Genomic DNA, 24,536 nt, shown 5'->3' with positions numbered 1-24,536 from the left:
TATTTTCTGCAGTCACTCTCGAATCAAACTACATCAAGTCCACGTCGAGCATTTTAGCTGTCCTGTGTGGTCATGCTTCACGTCACACCCCGCATACACGATCAACAAGTATTCACCTGACTTGTAGTTGTAAGCTTTCCACACACAAAGGGTACGACGAAAGGAAGGTCCCATTATCCACACCCTGTATCTGTGCAAGACTTCTTGCACAATTCCTGACTCGAACAGCAGTTTGAAAAGAGGAAATCTCTGTAACTTATCTTCTGAATAGCAGCAGCCGAAAAGACCTCCAAAGCCAACCGAAAACATATCATCATTCAGCTCTCATCATAACCTTTCATAATCGAAATCGAGGCAGTATGGCGAACAGTAACATGAATCAAAACGGCAGCTCCTCATACCCATCAACATTCGAAGGCTCTCAACCTTGCAAGCGTCCTTCACTCGGAGTCCACTTTGATAGTTGTCAACAATCTTTGTCCACCGATGTTGACATTCGCCATCGGAAAGAACTTGAAGCTCTACTTACTGACACAAATGCCAGCTCAATCTTCCGGGTAGCATGGTCGCTTGTCCTCAGATGCTATACGAATGAGGATCATGTATCGTTCGGGTTTCAAGGAGCTTTCCAGTGTGGGGCCTCGGCAAAGAATACGGTATGCCGAACTATCATTGATGAGAATTCGACCATTGCAAATATTTTGTCAACGATTCTCTCAGAAGACACCGCGGAAGTCGAAATATCAAAGCAGCCGGCTGGTGAAAACGTCATGTACAACACATGTCTAATCGTGGAAGAAGATTCTGAAGCTGCGGATGCAGAGCAAGATTCCGCAGCGCTAGCTACTCTTTCACATGAGCAGGTCAGTACCATCGAGCTCGATTTCGCAATAATTTGACTGACAATTGTGTAGCGCGATGTCATTGTTGGTGTACGAGTGTGTCTCGGTTCTTTTAATGTGCTCCTCGAGGGGCGAAACGGAAAACTAAGTCGATCTCAGCTGTCAAACATTGCTGGGACTTTGGATGCAGTACTCAGCCAAATCTGCACCAGACCCGACAGCAGAATCTCTTCTCTAGATTTCTTGAGCGGCAGAGACAGAGAACAAATCAGGCACTGGAATAGTACGCCTCTCGAAGAGGTGGAGAGGTGTATTCATGAAGTCATTCATGATAATGTGTTAGCTAACCCCGATGCGGAAGCGATCTGCTTCATTGACGGTTCCATCTCATACCTGGACCTCGATCAAAAGTCAGACAGACTTGCAGCTCATCTCGTCGACTCCGGCATGTGTGAGGGCGATTTTGTTCCCCTCTGCTTCGACAAATCCCCATGGAATGTCGTAGCGATGCTTGCGGTGATGAAAGCCGGTGGAGCTTTCAGTCCCCTGGACCCAGCGGCGCCTATCGATCGAATCCAAATGCTAGCTAACAAACTCAAGGCGAAGACTATCCTCTGCTCAGAAAGATATACAGGAATGCTCCGGGATAGCAACTGTGTCCTTGTTCCCGTGGACCAACTGAAAATCGACAGCCTACCAGGGAGCAAACAATCCCTCCCGAAGGTCAACAATACCGCTTTAGCTTATCTCATCTGGACATCCGGAACAACCGGAGAGCCTAAGGGAACAATGATCCAACATCAATCTTATTGCTCAGGAGCCAAAGCCCATGGACCGGCAATGCTGATCACTGCAGAGTCACGTGTACTGCAATTTGCCGCCCACACGTTCGATGCCAGCTTGGTCGAAATCCTTACCACCCTAATGGCCGGCGGTGTGATCTGTATCCCAAGCGAAGAGGATAGATTGAATGATACGGCCACAACAATTAATCAACTCCGAGTCAATTGGGCGGTTTTGACCCCCTCGTTCATCGACTTCATCAGCCCTAACGACGTCCCAGGACTCAAAACTCTGGTTTTGGCTGGCGAGGCAATGAACAGAAGTCATCTAGAACGCTGGTCACATATCAATTTGGTTAATGGATATGGCCCGAGTGAGGCATCTGTCGCAGCAGTTGTCAACTCCTCTGTTACTGCTTCGACATCCCCGACAAATATCGGCTTTGCAACTGGCGTTCACGCCTGGGTGGTCGACGCGACGAACCATGAGAAACTGGTGCCTATCGGTAGCATTGGGGAGCTTGTGATCCAAGGTCCGAGCGTGGCCCTTGGCTATCACAACGATACTGATAGGACTGCATTTGCATTCCTAGACACTGCTTCATGGTTGCAGAGTAAGGAAGTCGGACAGTGGCGCTTGTACAAGACTGGCGACCTAGTCCGGCAAAATCTCGACAGAACACTTGAGTTTGCTGGTCGGAAGGATACGCAAGTCAAAGTACACGGTCAGCGCGTCGAACTGGGCGAAATAGAGCATCACCTCACAGCACACGCACTGGTGTCTAATGGAGCTGTCCTATTTCCAAAATTGGGTATCTTCAAGGATAGGCTGATAGCAGTGCTGAGCCTATCGAATACAACAACAGCCCGCGATAGGATCGAACCACTCAAGATAATCAATGAGATATCGGATGAGAGGAAGGTCATCCGAAACTCGTTAATGGCACACCTCCCCATCCACATGGTCCCGACTTTGTTAGTCCTCGTTGAAAGCCTTCCATTCTTGGCATCGGGGAAAATTGATCGTAAGGCTATCGCCAGCTGGACTGAGAGTATGGATGATGAAACCTACCGCCAGGTTGTCGAACTGCCGACTTCCAAGAACAACAGTGGAAATCTGGCTCTTATTGCTTCATCTGAAATGGAGACCACATTGAGAGACAGCTGGAGTCACGTGCTTAATCTCCCTTCCGATTCGATTCCCTTTGACCGCTCATTCATGAGCCTGGGTGGAGATAGTATCACGGCCATGCAGGTCAGAGGATATTGCGCGAAGCAGAGTATCGATGTTGGAGTGCAAGAAATTCTTCGGAGCAAGTCTATCACTGTCCTGGCCCAGTATGCCAGAGTGCTTGAACGCAAGTCCCACCATGAGGAGATCCTCGAACGGCCCTTCGAGCTCTCTCCAATCCAGAAGATGTACTTTATGCTTCCACATCAAGGGAGGGGCCATTTCAATCAAAGCTTCTTCCTTCGCGTCACTCAAAAAATCACAAAGTCCGAGCTAGGACTTGCACTTGAGACGATTGTTTGGCGCCACTCGATGCTTCGAGCCCGCTTCAATAGGCCAGAAGGAGATGGGTCGTGGCAGCAACGCATCACTAGCGATATTTCTGCATCTTATCGTTTGAAAGAACACGAGTTGAGCGATGCCAAACAGAGAGACTTAGCTATAGCCAATAGTCAAGTCTGTCTGGACGTCGTGTCCGGGCCCGTATTTGCAGCAGATCTGTTCAATGATCCGAAGCGAGATGGCAGCGAACAGCTCTTATTTCTAGTTGGCCATCATCTTGTCATTGATCTAGTCTCCTGGCGTGTGATTCTCGAGGATCTCGAGGAGTTACTCCTGAGATTCGGGACATCTTCCGTTGAGAAGCCTACTTCGTTCCAAGCCTGGTGCCAGATGCAGTTGGACCAGTCCCAAACAGTGGCTATCGATAACACTTTCCCGTTCATTGACATTCGACAGGGTGACTTCGAGTACTGGGGCATGTCAGGACATCCTAACACGTACGGCCAAGTCGCATGTGAGGGATTCGATGTTGATCAGGAAACAACATCCGTTCTGCTGAATCAGTGTCACGTAGCTCTTCGTACAGAAACTGTTGATGTTCTCATCGCATCCCTCATATACTCATTTGGCAACACCTTCGAAGACCGACAATTGCCAGCTATCTTCAACGAAGGCCACGGACGTGAACCATCTGGAATGGCTGTGGATCTCTCCCGAACTGTTGGATGGTTTACCGTGATGTACCCAATTCATATTGGCAATTTTCATAGTCAAATCGATACTCTGAAGCTGGTGAAAGATTTCCGGCGCAGGGTTTCGGATAATGGCAGACTGTACTTCGCAAGTCGGTGCCTGACAGAGGAAGGTGGCCAAAGATTTCAGCAACATTGGCCGCTTGAAGTTACTTTCAATTACTTGGGGCAATACCAGCAGCTCGAGCGGAAAGGCGCTCTTTTACAGCCAGTGGGTACCATGGCCGGTGAGACTCGAGGTGCTGGTGGCACAGCAGATGTTGGACAGAACGCTCCACGATTTGGTCTCTTCGAGATCTCTGCGGTCATCGCACAAGGGAAGCTTCGATTCGCATTCACCTTCAATCACCAGATGAAGCATCAAGAAAAGATCCGACATTGGATTTCTGGGTGTCGCGAGACCCTTTGTCAAATGGTCAAGTCGCTTTCCGAACGAGAGCCAGAAGCAACTCCCGGCGACTTTCCCCTTCTGTCACTTGCTTACGACCAGCTCGAAGTTCTTACCAGAGACAAGTTGCCCACGCTTGGCATATCCAACATTGACAATATTGAGGATATTTATCCTTGCTCTTCAATGCAAGAAGGTATCCTAATTAGTCAAGCCAAGAGTTCTTCATTCTATGCTGTACAGGTCGTTCATCGCCTCAAAGATCGGTCAGATGCTCCAGCAGATGCCAACAAGCTCGCAAGAGCTTGGCAGCAAGTTGTCGATCGACACCCACCCCTCCGGACTGTTTTTATTCAGAGTGTTACCAATGATGACGGATTGTACGACCAGGTCGTTTTGAAGAAAGTTGCTGCCAGTATCTGCCATGTAGACTGTAGCACTGGGCGATATGCTCTCCATGTCTTGGAGAAACAAGATCCAAGTCTTTACAGGGAAAATGGTCATCCTCCGCACAAATTCACTATCTGCAAGACATCTGACGGAGAAGTTCTTTGCAAGTTGGAAATCAGCCATGCGATCATGGACGGCACATCGATGTCAATCATCTTTCGCGACCTCGCCGCTGCATATCAAGGGGGACTGTGTGCTGTACCAGGGCCCTTGTACAGCAACTACATTGCACACCTTCAGAACCAACCCTACGAGGCCAGTGCTGATTATTGGAAGAATTATCTCCAAAATGCCGAGCCTTCAGTGTTTCCTATCCTGAATGATGGCGTGTCCTCAAAGTCAGAACTTCACTCTTTACGTCTGAGCTTGAAAGACTCAGACTTCATTCAACTGCAACAGTTTTGTAAAGATAGGTCATTGACACTCTCCAATATACTCCATACCGCATGGGCGCTCACGCTCCGTTGTTATACAGCTTCGGATGATGTATGCTTTGGATATCTGTCTAGTGGAAGAGATGCCCCTATTCCTGGGATTGAGGATGCTGTCGGACCGTTCATCAATACTCTGGTCTGTAGAGTTAGTATCGTGCCCTCTAATCGACTCGAGACAGTCCTGGATCGAGTCCAGAAAGACCATGTAGAGAGTCTCCCGCACAGGACCTTATCGCTGGCCGAAGTTCAGCACAGTTTGCTGCTTTCCGGAAGCGCTCTTTTCAACACCGCATTGTCTTACCGAAAACTACCAACGCAATCCGCTGAAGAGAATGTAGTGTCATTCCAAGAAGTAGTCCCCACCTATGATCCGACAGAATATCCGCTTTCCATCAACATCGAAGCATCAGACAGTAACGCGGCGATTGACCTGGACTATTGGACGGACTACATATCAGATGGACAGGCGGGCAACATCGGGGAAGTGTTCTTGAAGGCCATTGAAAACATTGTTCACAATTCCAAGTTACCTGTGGAGCAGCTTGATCACTTCAACGAGAAGCACTCTGAACAGATCTGCAATGTTTGGAACTCCAGTATACCACAGAGTATAGACGATTGTGTGCACAGAGTCATCGAGAGCCAGGTACTGGAGCAACCCCAAGCCCCGGCAATTTGTTCCTGGGATTGCGAGCTCACTTACGCCGAACTTGACGCACTCTCGAATCGTTTGGCATATTACCTGATTTCTTCGATGGACATTGGTCCTGAGATGTATGTGCCTACATGCTTCGATAAATCCGCATGGACGGTCGTTGCTATGCTCTCGGTTCTCAAAGCAGGAGGCGCAGCGGTTCCTTTGGATGCGACACATCCCCAAGCAGCACTTGAACTGAGAGTAAAAGACACCCGAGCAAAGGTTGTTCTGACATCTCCTTCTAGATTAGGACTGTTTCAAGACATGAACGTCAACGCATTGGCAATCGATGAGCAGTTCGTACACAGTCTGCCCGACAAGTCCCTCCCAACAGCCACATCAGTCCAGCCCAGCAACCCTGCTTTTGTCATTTACACTTCCGGCTCGACTGGCTTGCCAAAGGGTGTTGTACTTGAGCATCAAGCTATTGTCACAAGTGGCCACGCTACTGGCACTGCATATCAACTCGATCGGAAATCTAGAGTTTTGCAATTCGCTTCATATACTTTCGACAACAGTCTGGAAGAAATGTTCATAACCCTCATGAGGGGTGGCTGTGTCTGTATTCCATCCGAGCACGATCGCGTCAATGACCTGGCCGGCGCCATCAATAGACTCAATGTCAATTTCATGGATATCACTCCCACAGTAGCCAGCTTCCTTAATCCATCAGACATTCCGACGGTAAAGGGTCTTTCCCTAGGTGGCGAGCCTCTGACTAAAGAGAACATTGATACGTGGGGACAAGAGATCTCTCTCCATTGTTGTTACGGTCCATCGGAGTGCTCGATCAACAGTTCCTGGAATGGGGACTTGCTGGCCTCTTCTGAGGCGACCAATATCGGCAGATCGATTGGAAGCGTATCGTGGATTGTAGATCCATCAAATCATGATAAGCTCATGCCAATCGGCTGTGTTGGCGAGCTGCTGATCGAGGGTCCTATCCTCGCTCGTGAGTACCTCAATGACCCAGAAAAAACTTCGAAGGCATTCATCATCAACCCTGCGTGGGTGGCTGAAGGATATCATCGGCTGTACAAGACAGGTGATCTAGCAAGATACAATTCGAATGGCACAATCACTTACCTTGGCCGGAAAGACTTTCAAATCAAGCTCAATGGGCAGCGTATCGAATTGGGCGAGATTGAACATCACGTCAAATCCAATGTCTTACCTGGTATCAATTCTGCAGTTGAGCTTGTCACACTCAGTGGCAGCCGGAAAGCTCTCGCCGCTTTCCTTTGCATCGAGAACTCCAAATCAGTGTCCGAAATGGACTCTCTTCTACTACCAATGTCAGCCGATGTCAGAACATCTGCAGCTGCGCTACAGGCGGCTATCGCTGCTCTGATCCCCAGTTATATGGTACCCACCTTGTATATCCCAGTGAAGAGAATGCCCATGACCTCTTCTGGCAAGCTTGACCGCCGAAGCCTACGAGACGTATGCCGATCACTGTCTGAAACAGAAGCCACACAGTACAGGCTGGCTCAAAGGTCTAGTTCTCGACCATCAACGGCAATGGAAAAGACTTTGGCAACGCTTTGGGAATCAGTACTGAATTTGGAGCGGGACACTATTGGCGCAGATGATAATTTCTTCCGGATGTCAGGGGATTCAATTGGCGCCATGAAACTGATCACCGCCGCTCGAGCAAAAGGAATCACACTTACGGTTGCCAGTATATTCCAAAAACCTAAGCTTTCCGATCTGGCCTTGGACGCGAAGTCGATGGTCGGCGGGGGTGCCTCTGCAATGGAGAGTGAGGTGAAGCCATTCGATTTGGTCTCTCAGAAAATACCTCTGGCAGAACTTATCGTGGAAGTATCCTCTCACTGTCTTGTGGATCCCAAGCTCATCGAAGATATATACCCGTGCACCGCAATTCAAGAAGGCCTCATAGCTTTGTCGAACAAAGACCCCGGAGCTTATGTGGCCCAGAACATCTACAAATTGCCGGCAGACATCGACTTTGACAGATTTCGAGCGGCATGGCAAATGGTCTTTGATATTGAGTTCATTCTGAGAACGCGAATTGTGTTCACTGAGTCTTCGGGATTTCTGCAAGTAGTGGTTCGTGAGCCTCTTGCCTGGCACGTTGCTGCCACTCTCGAAGACGTTCTTCTTGATAAACGACAGCTACCTTCACACAACGGCGGAACTCTTGCAAGCTATACGATGGTCAAAGACACGGGTCATTTCGTGTGGACTGCGCATCATGCTATCTACGATGGATGGTCGTTACCAATCCTACTCGAGAGGGTGGAAGCATGCTACAACAATGTTTCACCCCCAGACACAAAACTTGGCAGAGGATATCCTAGATTCATCAAATATCTTGCTGGGGTGGATAATGCAACTATTGATGCTTTCTGGTTGAGCAAGCTATCTGCTACCACAGCAGCGCAATTTCCTGCCCTGCCACACCCGGCATACCAAGTTCAAGCCACAAGCGTCTCATCACATACCGTGCAGGTGACTCGCAATTCGGGTTCCAGCATCACTTTACCGTCAGTCATCAGAGCTGCCTGGGCGTTGCTTCTCGCGGCATACTCTGGAAACTCTGAAGATGTCGTGTTTGGAGAAACTCTCACTGGGCGAGATGCTCCAGTTCACGACATCGAGCAGATCGTTGGACCGACACTCGCGACTATTCCTACCCGCATCCGAATCAATTGCGAGATGACAATTTGCGAATTTCTGGAAGAAGTTCAATCGTCCTCCGCTGAAGCAATTCCCTACCAATATGCTGGACTACAACGCATCAAGCATGTCAGCCAAGATGCAGCTGTCGCGTGTGGCTTCCAGAATCTGCTCGCTATTCATCACAACGCTAACGAATCTTCGACTGGGATCTGGAATCTGACGAGCTCAGGTACCGCAGGAACTAATTTCTATTCGTATTCATTGACAGTCTCTTGCCAAATTTTGGCCGAAAGCGTGGAGTTTGAGGCTCATTTTGACCATGATAGCATTTCTACATGGCTTGTAGAGAGACTTTTGGTCCAATTCGGGTTTATTCTTCGAAAGCTTCTTTCTCCAAGTAGCCAAAATATCAAGCTTTACGACATCCAGACCCTGAATCCAATGGACGAAGAAATGATCAAATCCTGGAACAGCCAGCCTCTTACTGTCGCTGAAGATTGTATTCACAGCCTGATCGAGCGACAAGTCCTCAAGCAGCCGGCATCAAAAATCGCTGTACATGGCTGGAATTCCAGCTTTACCTATCCAGAGCTGGACAGTATTTCAACCCAATTAGCGAGACACTTGGTTCATCATGGAGTCCAGAATTCGCTCGTACCAATATGTTTTGAGAAGTCTGCTTGGACTGTTGTCGCGATGCTTGCGATCCTCAAGTCAGGGGCTGCTTTTGTACCCTTGGATCCAGCAGCCCCCATTTCCAGACTTCGAGGTATTGTTGAGGATACGGAGGCGAACTTGCTTATTTGTTCTCCCTCATTCGCCGAGGTTTGCCAAAATATATCATCTCATGTGATTGTTGTGGATAGTCACTTGATCGCCGGACTGTGTTCAAAGGAGGATACACTTCCCTCCGTCAGCCCACAAGACCCCTGCTACGTCATATTTACATCCGGAACCACGGGGAAGCCAAAGTTAGTATAACCTAAAGTTGTCACAGTGCGCTTCGTGCTAATAATCTCAAGGGGAACTATCCTGCAACATGCCGCATTCTGTTCTGGTGCTGCCGCTCATGGTCCAGCTCTCGGCATCACTTCAGATTCGCGAGTGCTTCAGTTTGCAAGCTACACGTTTGACGCAAGCTTGTTGGAGATTCTGACTACCCTGACTTTAGGTGGATGTGTTTGCATTCCGGACGAAGATGAGAGATTGAACAACATCACCGGCGTCATCAACAGAATGGAAATCACTTGGACCCTTTTGACGCCTTCATTTATCCAGCTCGTGCAACCTTCCGACATTCCAAATTTGAAGACTCTTGTACTTGGTGGAGAAGCTATGTCGCAATCGCACATCACGACGTGGGCTGATAAGCTCGAACTTATCAATGCCTATGGGCCGTCCGAGGCTGCAGTTGTCGCAGCAGCGAACTCTCAGATGAATCTAACAACACTTCCCAATAACATGGGCCGAGCTGTAGGTGGCCGCTCGTGGGTTGTGGATATCATCAATTGGAATCGTTTAAGTCCCGTGGGAGCGGTCGGCGAGTTGGTGATTGAGGGACCAATTTTAGCGAATGGATATCTCAAGAACGATATCAAGACGAAGGAAGTGTTCATTGAAGACCCCGCTTGGTCTCGGAATAATGATCATGTCCACCGACGAATGTATCGCACTGGTGATCTGGTCAAATATACAGCAGAAGGTCAACTCCTCTTCTGTGGACGCAAGGACACGCAAACCAAAATACATGGACAGAGAATAGAGCTAAGCGAGGTGGAGCATCACCTTAGAGAAGATCTTTCAATAAGGCATGTTCTCGCTTCCGTTCCCCATGCAGGCTTTTGCACAGGCCGTCTCGTGGTTGCTCTGTCGCTTCAAGAATCTTCGGCTTCGGCCATCGCTCCTGGCGCCTTCAAGACTGTTGTCAACGAAGCAACAAAGTTCTCTGTGGCTGCTGTCAAGGATCGACTGTGTGTGCATTTGCCATCTTATATGGTACCTTCTTCTTGGGTTGTCTTGGAATCCCTACCTTTGCAACCATCGGGGAAGCTTGACCGACGCAGGATAGAGCAATATTTGGAAACCATGGACTCGCACACATTCGAACAGATTTCTGACGTAGCTGGCACGGATCAAGAGATCCAAGTCAATCCAGTAGAGCGCCAGCTGCAAGAAATTCTGGGCATGGTTTTGAATCTACCGCCACGGCAAATCGGCCTACATCAGTCGTTCCTCCACCTTGGAGGAGATTCGATTTCGGCAATGCAGGTCATGTCAACCTGCCGATCTCATGGACTTGGAGTGACTGTAAAGGACATCATCCAAAGCAAATCCGTTTCTGACTTAGCGCTACTAGTCAAACTCCCTGAAGAGGTCGTACAACAAGTTGAGGAAGTTGACAAGCCTTTCGACCTGTCCCCTATTCAACGATTATTCTTTGAATGTGTCGGTGACAAGAATTGTCATTTCAGTCAGAGCATGCTAGTCCGCTTGACCAGACCCACGAGTGCCGAAAGAGTTTCTGCGGCTCTGAGCTCCTTGGTTACAGCTCACTCGATGCTCCGGGCTCGTTTTCAAAGAAATGATGCAGGCATATGGCAACAACAAGTCATTGATCTCCCTGGATCCTATCTCTTCCGAGTGCACAAACCGAACGAGAGTGAAATTCCCATTCTTTTACAGAACAGCCACAGCCTGCTCGACATCTCCACTGGACCTGTCTTTATCGCGGATCTGTTCGAGACGAGTGGCTCTGAGGAACAGATTCTTTCTCTCGTCGCCCACCATCTCATTATCGATGTCGTTTCGTGGAGGATAATTCTCCAGGATCTCGAAGACCTTCTCTCATGCGATACGTCCACATTGCAGACGCCTCTCCCTTTCCAGACTTGGTCTCGTCTTCAAGCTGAGCAGGCACAGAGTAACCATCACGCAGTCATTGGCTTACTAGAAGACGTCCCGGCTGCTAACTTTGAGTACTGGGACATGGGCGATAGGAAAAACCTGTCAGGTGACGTTATCGAGAATGGATTTGACCTGGATGCCAATTCATCTTTGGCCCTCCTCGCAAGATGTCACGAATCAATGCAAACAGAGGCCATTGACGTGTTTCTGGCAACTCTGCTTCATTCATTCAACAAAGTCTTCTCTGATTGCTCTGCTGTCCCAGCAATTTACAACGAAGGCCATGGTCGCGAACCGTGGGAGGGCTTAAAGCTTGACTTATCGCGAACTGTGGGGTGGTTCACTACCATGTGTCCCGTTTTCCTGCCAACCAATATCGACGGAGAATCCGATCTGATGAACACCATTCGCTGGGTCAAAGATCTGAGACGTCGAGTTCCTGATAAAGGACGACCATATTTCGCCCGTCGCCTCCTCACCGACGACGGGAATCAGCGATTTTCAAAGCATTGGCCTATGGAAATAACGTTCAATTACTTAGGGAAATTGCAACAACTTGAGCGGAAAGAAGCTCTTTTCCAGCCAGTGGAAGCAATTACCAATACTGAGTTCGATATCGGCAAAGATGTGCCACGCTTTGCATTGTTCGAGATATCCGCATCCGTGACAAATGGAGTCATCAGGATGTCTTTCTCGTACAATAAAAACATGAAGAGACAAGCCAAGATCCGGCGGTGGATCATGGAATGCGAGCGGTCACTACAAGATGCTATCAAGCGTTTGGTACAAATGAAGCCAGAACAAACACTCTGTAACTTTCCCCGCCTTCCATTAGTGTACAACGGCATCTCGAAGTTGATGGAGAAGTTACCTCTACTCGGCGTCCGGTCTCTCGCAGAAGTCGAGGACGTTTATCCTTCGTCTCCGATACAACAAGGCATGCTACTTGCACAGCTCAAGAACCCCGAGCTGTATGCTTACTGCTCTATTTTTGAGGCTCGTGCCAATGACGGGCTGGGCATTGATGCTCGGCATCTTGCAGAAGCTTGGCAAGCTGTCATCGACCAACATTCCATTCTCAGAACAATATTTGTGGAGAGTGTATGCCAAGAAGGTTCGAATGACCAAGTTGTATTGAAGGATATGACTGCCAGAGTCGCCTGGCTTGAGTGCTCGCATTCCGAATTATTGAACGTTTTCAAGAAGCAGTCGCCTGTCAATTTCCAAGACAAGCACCCACCGCACAGGCTTAGTCTTTGCAAGACAGAAAGGGGTCTATTCTGCAAGCTCGAAATCAGTCACGCAATATGTGATGGGACTTCAGTCCCGATTTTACTCCGGGACCTTTCTACAAGCTATAGAAATCTCGTGTCCGCTGCTGGAGCGACAGGTCTGCACTCGAAAATTGGAAAGGGAAGCGCGACCACAAAGCCAAAGTACAGCGATTATATCTCGTACATCCAGAACAGATCACAGGATGACGATATGAACTACTGGAAAGCTTACTTGAATGGCATTGAGCCCTGTCACGTCACTCCCCTCAACGATGGAATCGAGATCCCCCGGGAACTGAGATCTCGCGTTTTGTCCTTCAGGAACACCTCGGGACTGAAAGCATTTTGCAGCCAGAACGGCGTCACACTATCGAATGCGTTACAGCTCGCTTGGGGGCTCATGCTTCGAATTTACACTGGTGCAGACGAAGTTTGCTTTGGCTACCTCTCTTCTGGAAGAGATGCTCCGATCTCAGGCATTCAAGAGGAAGCACTTGGAGCTTTTATCAACATGTTGACATGCAGGCTGAACCTAAGCAGCTCAACGCGATTGCAACACGCTATCCAGACTGTGCAGACGGACTTCATCAACGGGATGAGCCATCAGGGCGTTTCCCTCGCATCAATTCAACACGAGCTGCAGCTGTCCAGCACCTCGCTCTTCAACACTGCTTTTACTTTCCAGAAACGCTCAAGTAAACAGCATGCATCAAATTCGAGTATAACTTTCGACGTGATCGAAGCTCATGATCCGAGCGAGTACGATATCACCGTCAATGTGGAAGCCTTTGAGTCGGAGGTTGAGGTACATTTCGGATATTGGACTACGACCCTGTCGGAGTCCCAAGCAGAAAACATGGCGTACACTTTTGAGCACGTTCTAAATGAGATGGTATCTCAGGACGACGGCGATCGAAGAATTTCGGACCTGCAATTGATAAGTGATCATGGCCACCAACAAATCATGAAATGGAACGCATCACTTCCTGTCAGCGTACAGAAGTGTGTGCACCATATGATCTGCGACCAAGTCTCGGACCGACCCGCTTCAACTGACGCCATTTGTGCCTGGGACCGGAATTTCACATATACCGAGCTAGATATGCTTTCAACACAGTTGGCACTTCATCTTATTGAGGTTGGTGTTGAGACGAACAGCTTTGTCCCATTGTGGTAGGTGACGACCCAATTTGTCCCTCAACCAGATTGATTTGAGACGCGATTTGCATCCTTTTCCCCATGAATCATGTTTTTCTATCTGCAATTACATTTCACCGCCTAGGACCTGGCAATTGCTGACTCTGTGACTTTATCTAGCTTCGAGAAGTCGGCTTGGAACATCGTAGCAATGACTGCTGTGCTGAAGGCAGGGGCTGCATTTGTCCCCCTTGACTTTACTCATCCCGAAGCCCGCTTGAAGGGTTTCATCGACGACGTGCAGAGTGAAATAGTCCTATGCTCGGCTCAGAATTTTGAAAAGATCTCGAACGTCGCCAAACGTGCTCTGTCGGTGGACCCGCAATTCATCAAAACTCTCAACTACAAGACCTCGGCAGCGATTCTGCCAATTGTTTCCGTAGACGACCCTACATACATCATCTTCACCTCTGGCACAACTGGGCGACCCAAAGGTACAATCATTGAGCATGCAGCCTTCTGTACCAGTGCGGTTGAACATGCTAAGGCCATGCGAATGGGACCAGGCTCTCGCGTCTTCCAATTCGCAAGTCACACATTCGACGCAAGTGTCATGGAAATCCTCAGCGCTCTCATAGTGGGCGCCACAGTGTGCATCCCGAGCGAGCAAGATCGCATGAACGATATCCCAGGTTCTATCAGACGCATGGGTGTGACTTGGACCCTTCTGACTCCATCTGTGGCAAGCACACTATCGCCCAAGAGTGTTCCGTGTCTTAAAACGCTCGTTACTGGCGGTGAAAAGATGTCATTAGATCATATTGCTAAATGGAAAGGTCAATGCTCTCTTATAAACGCATATGGCCCTACCGAGACGAGTGTTATTGCAAGCACCAGCACCAAGGTGGATCACTATGGCCACGACTTAAACTCGGACCCATCAAACATTGGGCGCGGAGTGGGAGCTCGTGTATGGATTGTCGATCCTGGTAACTATAACCGGCTGGTTCCAGTCGGTGGGATCGGTGAGCTAGTTGTGGAAGGTCGAACGGTCGCTCGTGGCTACTTGAACAACCCGGAGAAGACTGCGGAAGTATTCATCTCAGATCCCACTTGGCTGAATGGTATTGAACCACGACAACGGGTCTATAGAACTGGTGATCTCGTACGCTACAACTCTGACGGAAGTCTATGCTTTTTGAGCCGCAAGGACACCCAGATCAAGCTAAACGGGCAGCGTATCGAGTTGGGAGAAATAGAGCAAAACGTGCAGACTTGCTTGCCAGACACTGTGCAGTCTGTCGTTGAACTCGTTTCCCCCATGAACCGAACATCGACCAAGGCACTAGCAGTGTTCTTCACTGTAGATGCCAACGATCTCCGTTCAGAGTCAAACATCGATGAAATCCTCCTTCCAATGGCAAATGCAGCAAGAAATGTTGCAAAAAGCTTGGATTCATCGTTAGCTGCGGTCTTACCAGCATATATGTGCCCATCTTTCTACATCCCCGTCACCAAACTCCCATGGACAAGTTCTGGCAAGATGGATCGAAACAGGCTCAAAGCTATCGTCGCCAATCTCCCCAAAGAGATGGCTGCGCCTTACAGACTCCAAAGCTCCGAATCAAAAATCCCCAAAGCCCCTGCGACAGCAATCGAAAAGTCCCTCCAGGCTCTGTGGGAATCCGTCCTCAATGTATCACCTCCAGGATCCGTTGGCACCGATGATAGCTTCTTCCGGCTTGGTGGTGACTCGGTAACAGCCATGCGACTTGTCGGAGCTGCTCGCTCCCAGGGAATATCTCTCACTGTCATCGATATCTTTCGAAATCCTCGACTCTGTGATATGGCGCAGGTGTGCGGAACCCTTGTTGTCGAAGAGGAGCAGCAGCTGCTACCTTTCTCCCTACTTTCCACTGATGAATCAGCTGAGACTATCATCAATGAGGTGGCAAGTCAGTGCAACGTCGACAAGGATTCTGTTTTGGATGTTTACCCGTGTAGTCTGCTCCAAGAAGGGCTTTTGACACTCTCGATCAAGCAATCTGGCGCATATGTTGCCAAGAATATCTTCAAATTACCAGCAGACATCGATATCGGGAGATTCAAGACCGTGTGGGATCAGATAATTGAAGAGATTGATATTTTGCGGACACGTATCGTTCACATGAAGTCTGGCATCTTTCTACAGGCCTTAATTGAACACAATCCGGTCCACTGGTATTCGGCAGAAAACCTAGAAAATGTCGATCTGAATGAAGTCAATATTCCAACAACAAATGGAGGCTGTCTCACTCGCTACACTATTGTCTCGGACAATCAATCTGGGGATTGCTACTTTGTGTGGCACATCCATCATGCACTTTACGATGGCTGGTCTCTCCCCATGGTATTGGAGAGGGTCGAAACTGCTTACCTGGATTCTTCGGCTCGATTCTCTAGAGGTTCATATTCACTGTTCATCAAATACCTCTGTGAAATAGACGGAGAAGCCTCGGATGAATTCTGGAAGGCTAGACTTTTGGAATGTTCACCCTTGCAATTTCCCCAAGATCAACATGTAGCGACTGACAAGGCTCGGAACAATCAAATGTTGACTCACAGCACACCAATATCAAGAAATACTGCTAGCATGGGAATAACTGTGCCCACTATCATTCGCGCTGCATGGTCATTGGTGGTGGCAGCGTATTCCGGGTCGAACGATGTGGTTTTCGGCGAAATTTTTGCTGGACGTGATATTGCCGTTCAAGGCATAACCGATATCATTGGTCCCACAATCACGACTGTCCCGACAAGAATTGCAGTTGATCGCAAACTTTCTATGACGGGATTTCTGCAGGGTATCCAGAAATTGGCGACCGACATCATCCCATACCAGCATGCCGGACTTCAGCGAATCAAGCGAATCAATCGTGATACGGAGGTTGCATGCGAGTTCCGCAATCTTCTCGTAATTCAAACAGCAGAGGAAGAGATTGAAAAGGGGCTTTGGGACCTCCAAGGAACAGGTGTTGCTTCGAACTTCTTCACATATCCTCTTGTCCTTGAGTGCAAAGGTGGATCGGACAAGATCGACATATTGGCTCACTATGATGATGCTGTTTTGCCAAAGTGGCAGGTGCAGAGAATTTTGTACCAACTGGACTTTGTGCTACAGCAGCTTAGCAACATACCGAAGCTTGGAACCAGTGCGAAAATGAACACTGTTGAGATCGTTAGTCCCGAAGACAGGACTGCTATATCGTCATGGAACTCTTACCAACCAGCATTGGTAGACGCGTGTATTCATGAAGAGTTTGAAGAGATGGCATTGTCACAACCGGATGCGCAAGCTGTATGTGCCTGGGACGGGAATCTGACATATGAAGAACTTCAAGGTTATGCTGCACGCCTTGCACATTATCTCGCCTCGCTCGGTATAGGACCGGAGGTGTTCGTACCTATCTGCTTGGACAAGTCAGTTTGGGCTGTAGTAACAATTCTTGGAATTTTGATGTCCGGCGGAGCTTATGTGCCTCTGGACCCTACCGCACCGACTGCTCGACATCAAGAAATGATCAAGGATGTCAACGCGAAGTATCTTATTTGCTCACCAAACCATGCAAACCGATTTGCAGCTTCGAGCATCAATCTCATTTCTATCGAGGAGACACTAAAAGGGAGTCTGTCCTCACCCCTGAGCCCTGCCTTGGACTGCAGCCGAGCCAAGAGTCACAACGCTGCTTATGCCATCTTCACATCTGGAAGCACAGGTCGCCCGAAAGGCACAGTAGTAGAGCACAAAGCTATATCAACAAGCTCTGTAGCCATGAAAAAGGTGTTGCTGATGAAGCCTGAGTCCCGAGTGTTCCAGTTCGCGTCGTTCACGTTCGACGTTAGCGTACTGGAAACGCTGACAGCCTTGAGTTGCGGCGCTTGTATTTGCATGCCTTCTGAAGACATGAGAACCAGGAATGTAGGAGAAGCAATCAATACACTCCAAGCAACGTGGGCTTTCCTCACTCCGTCCGTTGCTAACATCATCGACCCAACTTCCGTCCCAGCATTGGATGTCCTTGTTTGCGGTGGCGAAGCAATGTCGATTGAAAATGTTACCAAGTGGGCATCGAAGGTCACACTTGTTAATGGGTATGGGCCGACAGAAGCATCAGTAATAGCTGTGGGCAACCCCAATGTCAGCGAAGTTCGGGACCCATCCAACATCGGACACGCGCTTCCGAGCGGACATGCGTGGGTTGTAGACCCTGGGGATCATAATTCTATCTCACCTGTGGGATGCGTCGGGGAACTCTTGCTCGATGGACCATTACTTGCCCGCGAGTACATCAACAACCCAACGAAGACAACAGAAGCGTTCATTGAGTGTCCACCATGGTTTGAAAAATTTGCACTCACCTCCTCAGTGTCTTCAGCTTCTACTCGCCGAATGTACAAGACAGGCGATCTGGTCAGATACAACGAAGACGGATCGTTGCATTTCATTGGAAGGAAGGACAACCAAGTCAAATTGAATGGTCAGCGCCTTGAACTGGGGGAGATAGAGCACTCCCTAGATAAGGATTCGAGTATTCAACACGCGCTTGTAGCGCTACCCCAAACAGGGCCATTTCGAAAACGTCTCGTGGCTGTGATCTCCTTGACAGCCCTGACAGGAACAACAATTACGAAGGGTTCCTGTGAACTAATTCAAAACGGACCTGAGGGTGCCGCTGCTCGGGCTCAAGTTACTGGGATTCGCAACCGTTTGTCTGAGATCTTGCCTGCATACATGGTACCGTCATCTTGGCTCGTAGTTGAGTCGGTTCCCCTTCTACCTTCGGGGAAACTAGATCGTCGCAACGTTGATTTTTGGCTTCACAGCATTGATGACAAAACTTATGAACGTATCCTGGAAGCTGAGGATGAAGAAGATAGTTCGATTCCTGCGACAGAGACAACCTTGCTACTCCAAAGGATCTTCTCCCGCGTCCTCAATTTACCACTCCAGAGAACGAGGTTGGGCCAATCGTTTTTGAGTCTTGGTGGTGACTCCATCAGCGCAATGCAAGTTATGGCATTATGCAGGAGAGAAAAGCTGAACTTTTCACTTTCTGATGTTTTGAGAAGCAAGTCAATACATCAGCTAGCATCGATAGCCAGCTATGAGGATGAGGTTCAGTACCAAGACGAGGTTCTTGGCCAGGTCTTTGATCTATCACCCATTCAGCAGCTCTACTTTGATTCCCAGATTGGCAATACCTTCGACGGAGCAGGTCGCTTCAACCAAAGCTTCTCATTGAAGATCACGAGGCATGTTGAGCCTCAGGAGCTCAGGACTGCACTTCGACGAATCGTCGATCAGCATTCCATGCTTCGATCCCGTTTTGTGCAAGGACCGAATGGGTCATGGCAGCAAATACTGCAATCAGAAAGCGAGTTTTCAATCGATTTCCAGATCCATGATATTGAAGACACTCGTCGGATCACGTCACTAGTCGAAAAAGCTCACTCAAGTCTCAACATCTCCCGCGGGCCTGTTTTCACGGCACACCTTTTCAATATCGCGGACTCACCGCAGATGATTTTCCTCGCAGCTCACCATTTAGTGATTGATATGGTCTCCTGGAGAATCATTTTGCAAGATCTGGAAGAACTGCTCACCACCAGATCAATTCTTTCCGACAAGCCTCTTTCATTCCAAGTTTGGTCCTCCATGCAGTTCGACCATGCGCTGAAGGCCAGTGCGAAGCCGAATGCAGGAGCGTTGCCATTCGAAGTTCCTTCAGTCGACATGTCATACTGGGGTATCGAGAAAGGAGCCAATACATACGGCGACGTCATCTCAGAGGCTTTCACCTTGAGCACTGAGGTTTCAGGTATGCTACTTGATGAAAGCAATAGAGCTCTTCGGACTGAACCAGTTGAGTTATTCATGGCGGCTATCAGTCATTCCTTTGCCCGTGTTTTTGTAGATAGAAACCCTCCAGCGATATTTAACGAGGGACATGGGCGTGAGCCTTGGGATACAAGCATTGATATATCGAGAACAGTAGGATGGTAAGTTCAATCTGCATTTCAGAACAATCTATTTAGAGACATTCGGACCATGCTAATCAAATAATCTAGGTTTACCACCATATTTCCAGTCTATACGGCAATCGATACAAACGAAGATGATGTAGCAGATACAGTACGAAGAATGAAAGACGCCCGGCGGAGTGTACCAAGCAATGGTCGAGAATATTTCACACATCAATATCTTCAAATGGCAAACAAATCGTATACCAAGGATTGTGGTGTTAACATGGAGATAATATTCAATTACTTGGGCAAAATGCAGCAGCTGGAGCACGACGACTCCCTACTTGAGCAATGGGAGCATCCGGAAGACGAAGAGACTTCTAAGACGATAGCAGATGTCGGACCTCACGCGAACCGATTCGCTCTGTTCGAAATCTCCGCCGCTGTCGTGCGCGACAAGATCCAATTCTCGTTTCTCTTCAATCGTAATATTCGGCATCAACAATCTATCCGAAGATGGATTTCCGAATGTCAAGAAACACTCCAGGAAATCGCAGAACATTTGGCTGAACTCACTGGGCCACCCTCTTTTACCCTTAGCGACTTTCCGCTTCTGCCAATCTCATATGAGGGCCTCCAGAAGATAATCACTCGATCACTTCCGCAAGTCGGTATCAATCAAGATGAAGTCGAAGACATATATCCCTGTGCACCACTACAAGAAGGATTGTTAATTAGCCAGCTCAAGAACCCCAGTTTATACCACTTCCATGCTGTTTTTGAGGTTCATCCGGCTCAAGATGGAGTACCAGTCGACGGAGATCGACTGGCAAAAGCATGGCAAAGAGTCGTCGATCGACATGCTGCTCTCCGATCCGTCTTTGCAGACAGTGTTTACAAAGGCGATATTTTCAATCAGATCGTGGTCAAGAATGTTGACAGCGGCGTGATGGTTATTCGAAGTGACGAAGAGGATGCGCTGGATACACTCAGCACAATGTCAATCCTGGATGCAAATTACACCAAACAACCTCGACTGCCACATCAAGCAACAATTTGTCAAACCACAAGCAACAAGGTCTACTTCAAGGCCGAAGTCAACCACGCAGTCATTGATGGATCTTCTGCAAACATCATGTTGAAAGATCTGGCCGCTGCTTATCACGGTCGCCTTCCTGAAGGTCTTGGACCTCTCTACTCTGACTATGTAGCATACATCAAAAGTCTACCTGCCGGTGCGAGCATCAAGTTTTGGAAAACGTACCTCGCTGGATCGAAAGCATGTAACTTCCCAGTGCTCAACAAGGACTTTGCTGGCACCAGGGCCTTGGGATCAGTTGCGATGGACTTCAACAGATTCCCTGAGTTACAGGAGATGTGCAAAAAGATGAGCCTTACACTCGCAAATGTCATGCAAGCGGCCTGGGCATTTTGCTTACGACATTACACAAAATCCGAAGATATCTGCTTCGGGTATCTAACAAGCGGTCGTGACGTGCCTGTGAAAGGGGTGCAAAGCACAATCGGCGCCTTTATCAACATGTTGGTGTGCAGAGTCAAATTTCAACCTCAGTCAACTATCAAAGAGATCTTCAACAAAGTTCAGAATGACTACCTCCAGAGTCTTGAGCATCAGCATTGCTCGCTGGCACAGGTCCAACATGATCTCATGGGCGGAAAAGCATTGTTTAACACAGCTGTTTCTATACAAAGTGACGGGCCATCAGATGGACATGAGACAACATCGATATCTTTCGATCCTGTTGCGGCACACGATCCTAGCGAGGTAAGTTATTTGACTATCTTTCTTGCAAGCCTTACTGACATTTCTGAAAGTATGCGGCGACACTGAACATCCGAACCCTACGAGGCGACGAGGGTGTCGTGATTAGATACTGGACAGATGTTATGGCGCCAGAGCAGGCAAAAGAGCTTTGTGATATGCTAGCTCGCGTCATGGAGACTTTTATCAACAAGCCACATCAGCTCGTCGAGGAGCTTGATCTCACCAAGAAAGCTTCGGAACCTATCATCATTGAACCGCCTCCCCCACAAAATGTTAATGACCAACCACAACTTGTTGCTTCCGAGGCGCAGCTAAGAACGATTGTTTCTGAATACGTGCGCGAGATCATGGAGCAGATGCTCAAGACAGGAGCCTTGGTGAATAATGATCAACAAAGCATGGGCAGTACGATCAGCAATACTGTCAACAACACAATGCACATCGCGACCCAGCAAACAATCCAGCCCATGATCGACTACTCGCAACTCACCATGGCACCTCTCAGACCGCAGTTCAACAGGACCAGATCAACGAGTACGATAGAGTCCATCATGCAGCTTGGTGGGATCGAACAAAAGCTACTCTCTGTCTGGAGTGAGCTGCTTGAGATTTCCAAAGACACGATCAAGAAAGATGATTCATTTTTCTCTCTTGGCGGCGATAGTATCATTGCAATGCAAATGGTTGGGATGGCTCGCGATGAAGACCTTGCTTTGACAGTCGCGAATGTATTCAGGCATCCAACATTTGCCGATATGGCTGCTGTCATTCGTATGGCAGAAGAAGCGCAGACACCACAAGGCATCAGCGATCCGAAGGAGTATTTTGAAGCTCGAGAAGCACGATCCCAGGCGATTCAGAACGCGCTATATCAACGATACTCACTCATCGAAACCGCTGACGTGGATGCTTTCCTTCAAGACAATATCTGTCCCAAAGTCAGAGCTTTCCGCGGCGGGATCATGGATGTCTTCCCTGTTACCGACTTTCAAGCTTTAGCTGTCACGGGGACACTTATGGAGTCCAAATGGATGCTCAACTACTTCTACCTTGAAGGCGACGGGGCCCTTGATCTGAAGCGTCTGAAGCGTAGTATATCTCGAGTCGTGGATTCTTTCGAAATTCTCAGGACAGTCTTCGTCCCTCATGGCAATCGGTTCTTCCAGGCCGTCATGAGAAAAGTTCAACCAAGTTTCTCTGTGTACGAAACCAGCGACCTGGCGCTGTTCACGTCGGAACTTCAGCAGAAGGATCGCAAAGACGGGCCGCAGCTTGGAGAGTCCTACCTCCAATTCACAGTTGCGAAGGAAATTGGAAGCCGGAAACACAGGATCATCATGCGCATGTCGCATGCTCAATATGACGGAGTTTGTTTCCCGGCGATCTTGGCTGCTATTCAGGCTGGCTACAAAGGCCATCCTCTCCCTGCAACACCTGCATTCTCAACCTACGTTCGGGATGCAGCAAGAAATACCACAGATGACCATTATCTATATTGGAAGAATCTTCTCAAGGGTTCTTCGATGACTGAAGTTGTCCATCGAAGCGGGCCAAATTACAGTCGTGGAATGGATGCTCCAACAACTTTGAAGCGGGTCATTCGTATCTCCTCTCTAGCGTCGAAGAATATCACACCAGCAACCGTCATCAAAGCAGCTTGGTCTGTCACATTGGCTAAATGGGCAGCGAATTCAGATATCATCTTTGGAAATGTGATCAGTGGACGCAATGCAGCCGTAGTTGGAGTCGAAAGCATCATCGGTCCATGCGTAAACCTGATCCCAGTGAGAGTCACTTTCCAAGCTGGGTGGACCGTATATGATCTCCTCCGCAGCATTCAAGATCAACAAGTGGCAGCCATGCCTTATGAATCTCTTGGTTTCCGAGAGATCATCAAGAACTGCTCGTCTTGGCCCGACTGGACGAACTTCTCCACCGTTTGCCAACACCAAAACATCCAACAGCAAACAGACGTCCAGCTCGGCGATATTCAGTACAAACTTGGCGCTATAGGATCGCAGGAAGACTTCGCAGACTTGACTGTCTTCTCTACTCCTAAGAGCGATGCTGAGATCGAGATTAGCTTGATATTCACCAAGAATAGCGGCGTCTCTCATGCCTTCGCAGAAAGCATGTTCGAAGTCCTCTGTGAGACATCCATGAATTTCTCAGACAACCCTGAGGCAATCCTGCCAAGTCCAACCGAGCTCTCTTCCCTTCCTGCTCAGACACTGGAAGAGGAAGCAAAACTTAATGACCTCACGCTCGCAGCAAGTCTGAAAACCCTCAGCAGACAAGACCTCATTCACTACTCGCAACTCTTAAAGCGAGTCTGGACGCGCATTCTATCCGACAAGAAAACACCTTCACCTGCTCTCGATCTTGAAACATCTTTCTACGAGATGGGTGGTGATATCATTGGGCTTGCGCAGGTCGCTTCTTTATTGGAACAGGAAGGTATGAAGTTACGGGTTGAAGATCTGGTGGATCACCCGGTAATGGTAGAACAATTGGCGCTGTTGGTGGCGTACAAGAAGGAGCAGATGGCGAGAGATCTGGAAGATATTGCTGTGACGGTACCTCAGAGCCAGCAGGAGCAGGGTCCAAAGAAAGGGATCAAGAAGTTGCTGGGGAAGTCTGTGGGATTGGCGAGGAAGATGCGAGTTGGGAGATCAAAAGGGGAGGCCGAAAGGGCTGAATGAATAAAAGGAGGATTTCTTGTATTATACTGGAAGGAGTTTGGGTACATGTTTCTATATTCCTGGCGAGTCTTCTTGTATACCTTGAGGCAACCTCGAACTGCCAAGCTGTCTTTTGTTTACTTTTCATTTGTTTTTGTTAGTTATTTTTCTTTATATAAACAAATGCTATAGTATTTTTATGATTGAGCAAACATTTCTTCGAATTTCGATAACACAAAAGTAATAC

General features: G+C 48.5%; 1 protein-coding gene across 1 annotated transcript; it reads left to right on the top strand.

Annotated features, from left to right (window-relative positions):
- The first annotated feature begins 594 nt into the window (after positions 1-594).
- Positions 595-24,497, top strand: ONS95_003596 (uncharacterized protein). The gene is made up of 6 exons (XM_058496911.1): positions 595-863; positions 915-9,475; positions 9,527-13,855; positions 14,000-19,858; positions 19,928-21,608; positions 21,659-24,497. Exons 1-6 carry the CDS (start codon positions 771-773, stop codon positions 24,308-24,310), a joined length of 23,175 nt encoding a protein of 7,724 aa, XP_058352853.1. The 5' UTR covers positions 595-770; the 3' UTR covers positions 24,311-24,497.
- The last annotated feature ends 39 nt before the right edge of the window (positions 24,498-24,536 follow it).

The sequence above is a fragment of the Cadophora gregata genome, assembly GCF_030347475.1.
Source record: "Cadophora gregata isolate MNR1 chromosome Unknown scaffold_13, whole genome shotgun sequence".
In the NCBI taxonomy this organism is placed as follows: Eukaryota; Fungi; Ascomycota; class Leotiomycetes; order Helotiales; family Ploettnerulaceae; genus Cadophora; species Cadophora gregata.
This window is presented reverse-complemented; position numbering and strand designations above follow the sequence as displayed.

What these genes read in the sequence shown, in the direction of transcription:
- ONS95_003596 (XM_058496911.1), top strand. Translation starts at nt 771, where the DNA reads ATGTACAACACATGTCTAATCGTGGAAGAAGATTCTGAAGCTGCGGAT. An exon ending in CTACTCTTTCACATGAGCAG is followed by an intron (nt 864 to 914) that starts GTCAGTACCATC and finishes ACAATTGTGTAG; the next exon opens with CGCGATGTCATTGTTGGTGT. An exon ending in CGGCACACGATCCTAGCGAG is followed by an intron (nt 21,609 to 21,658) that starts GTAAGTTATTTG and finishes CATTTCTGAAAG; the next exon opens with TATGCGGCGACACTGAACAT.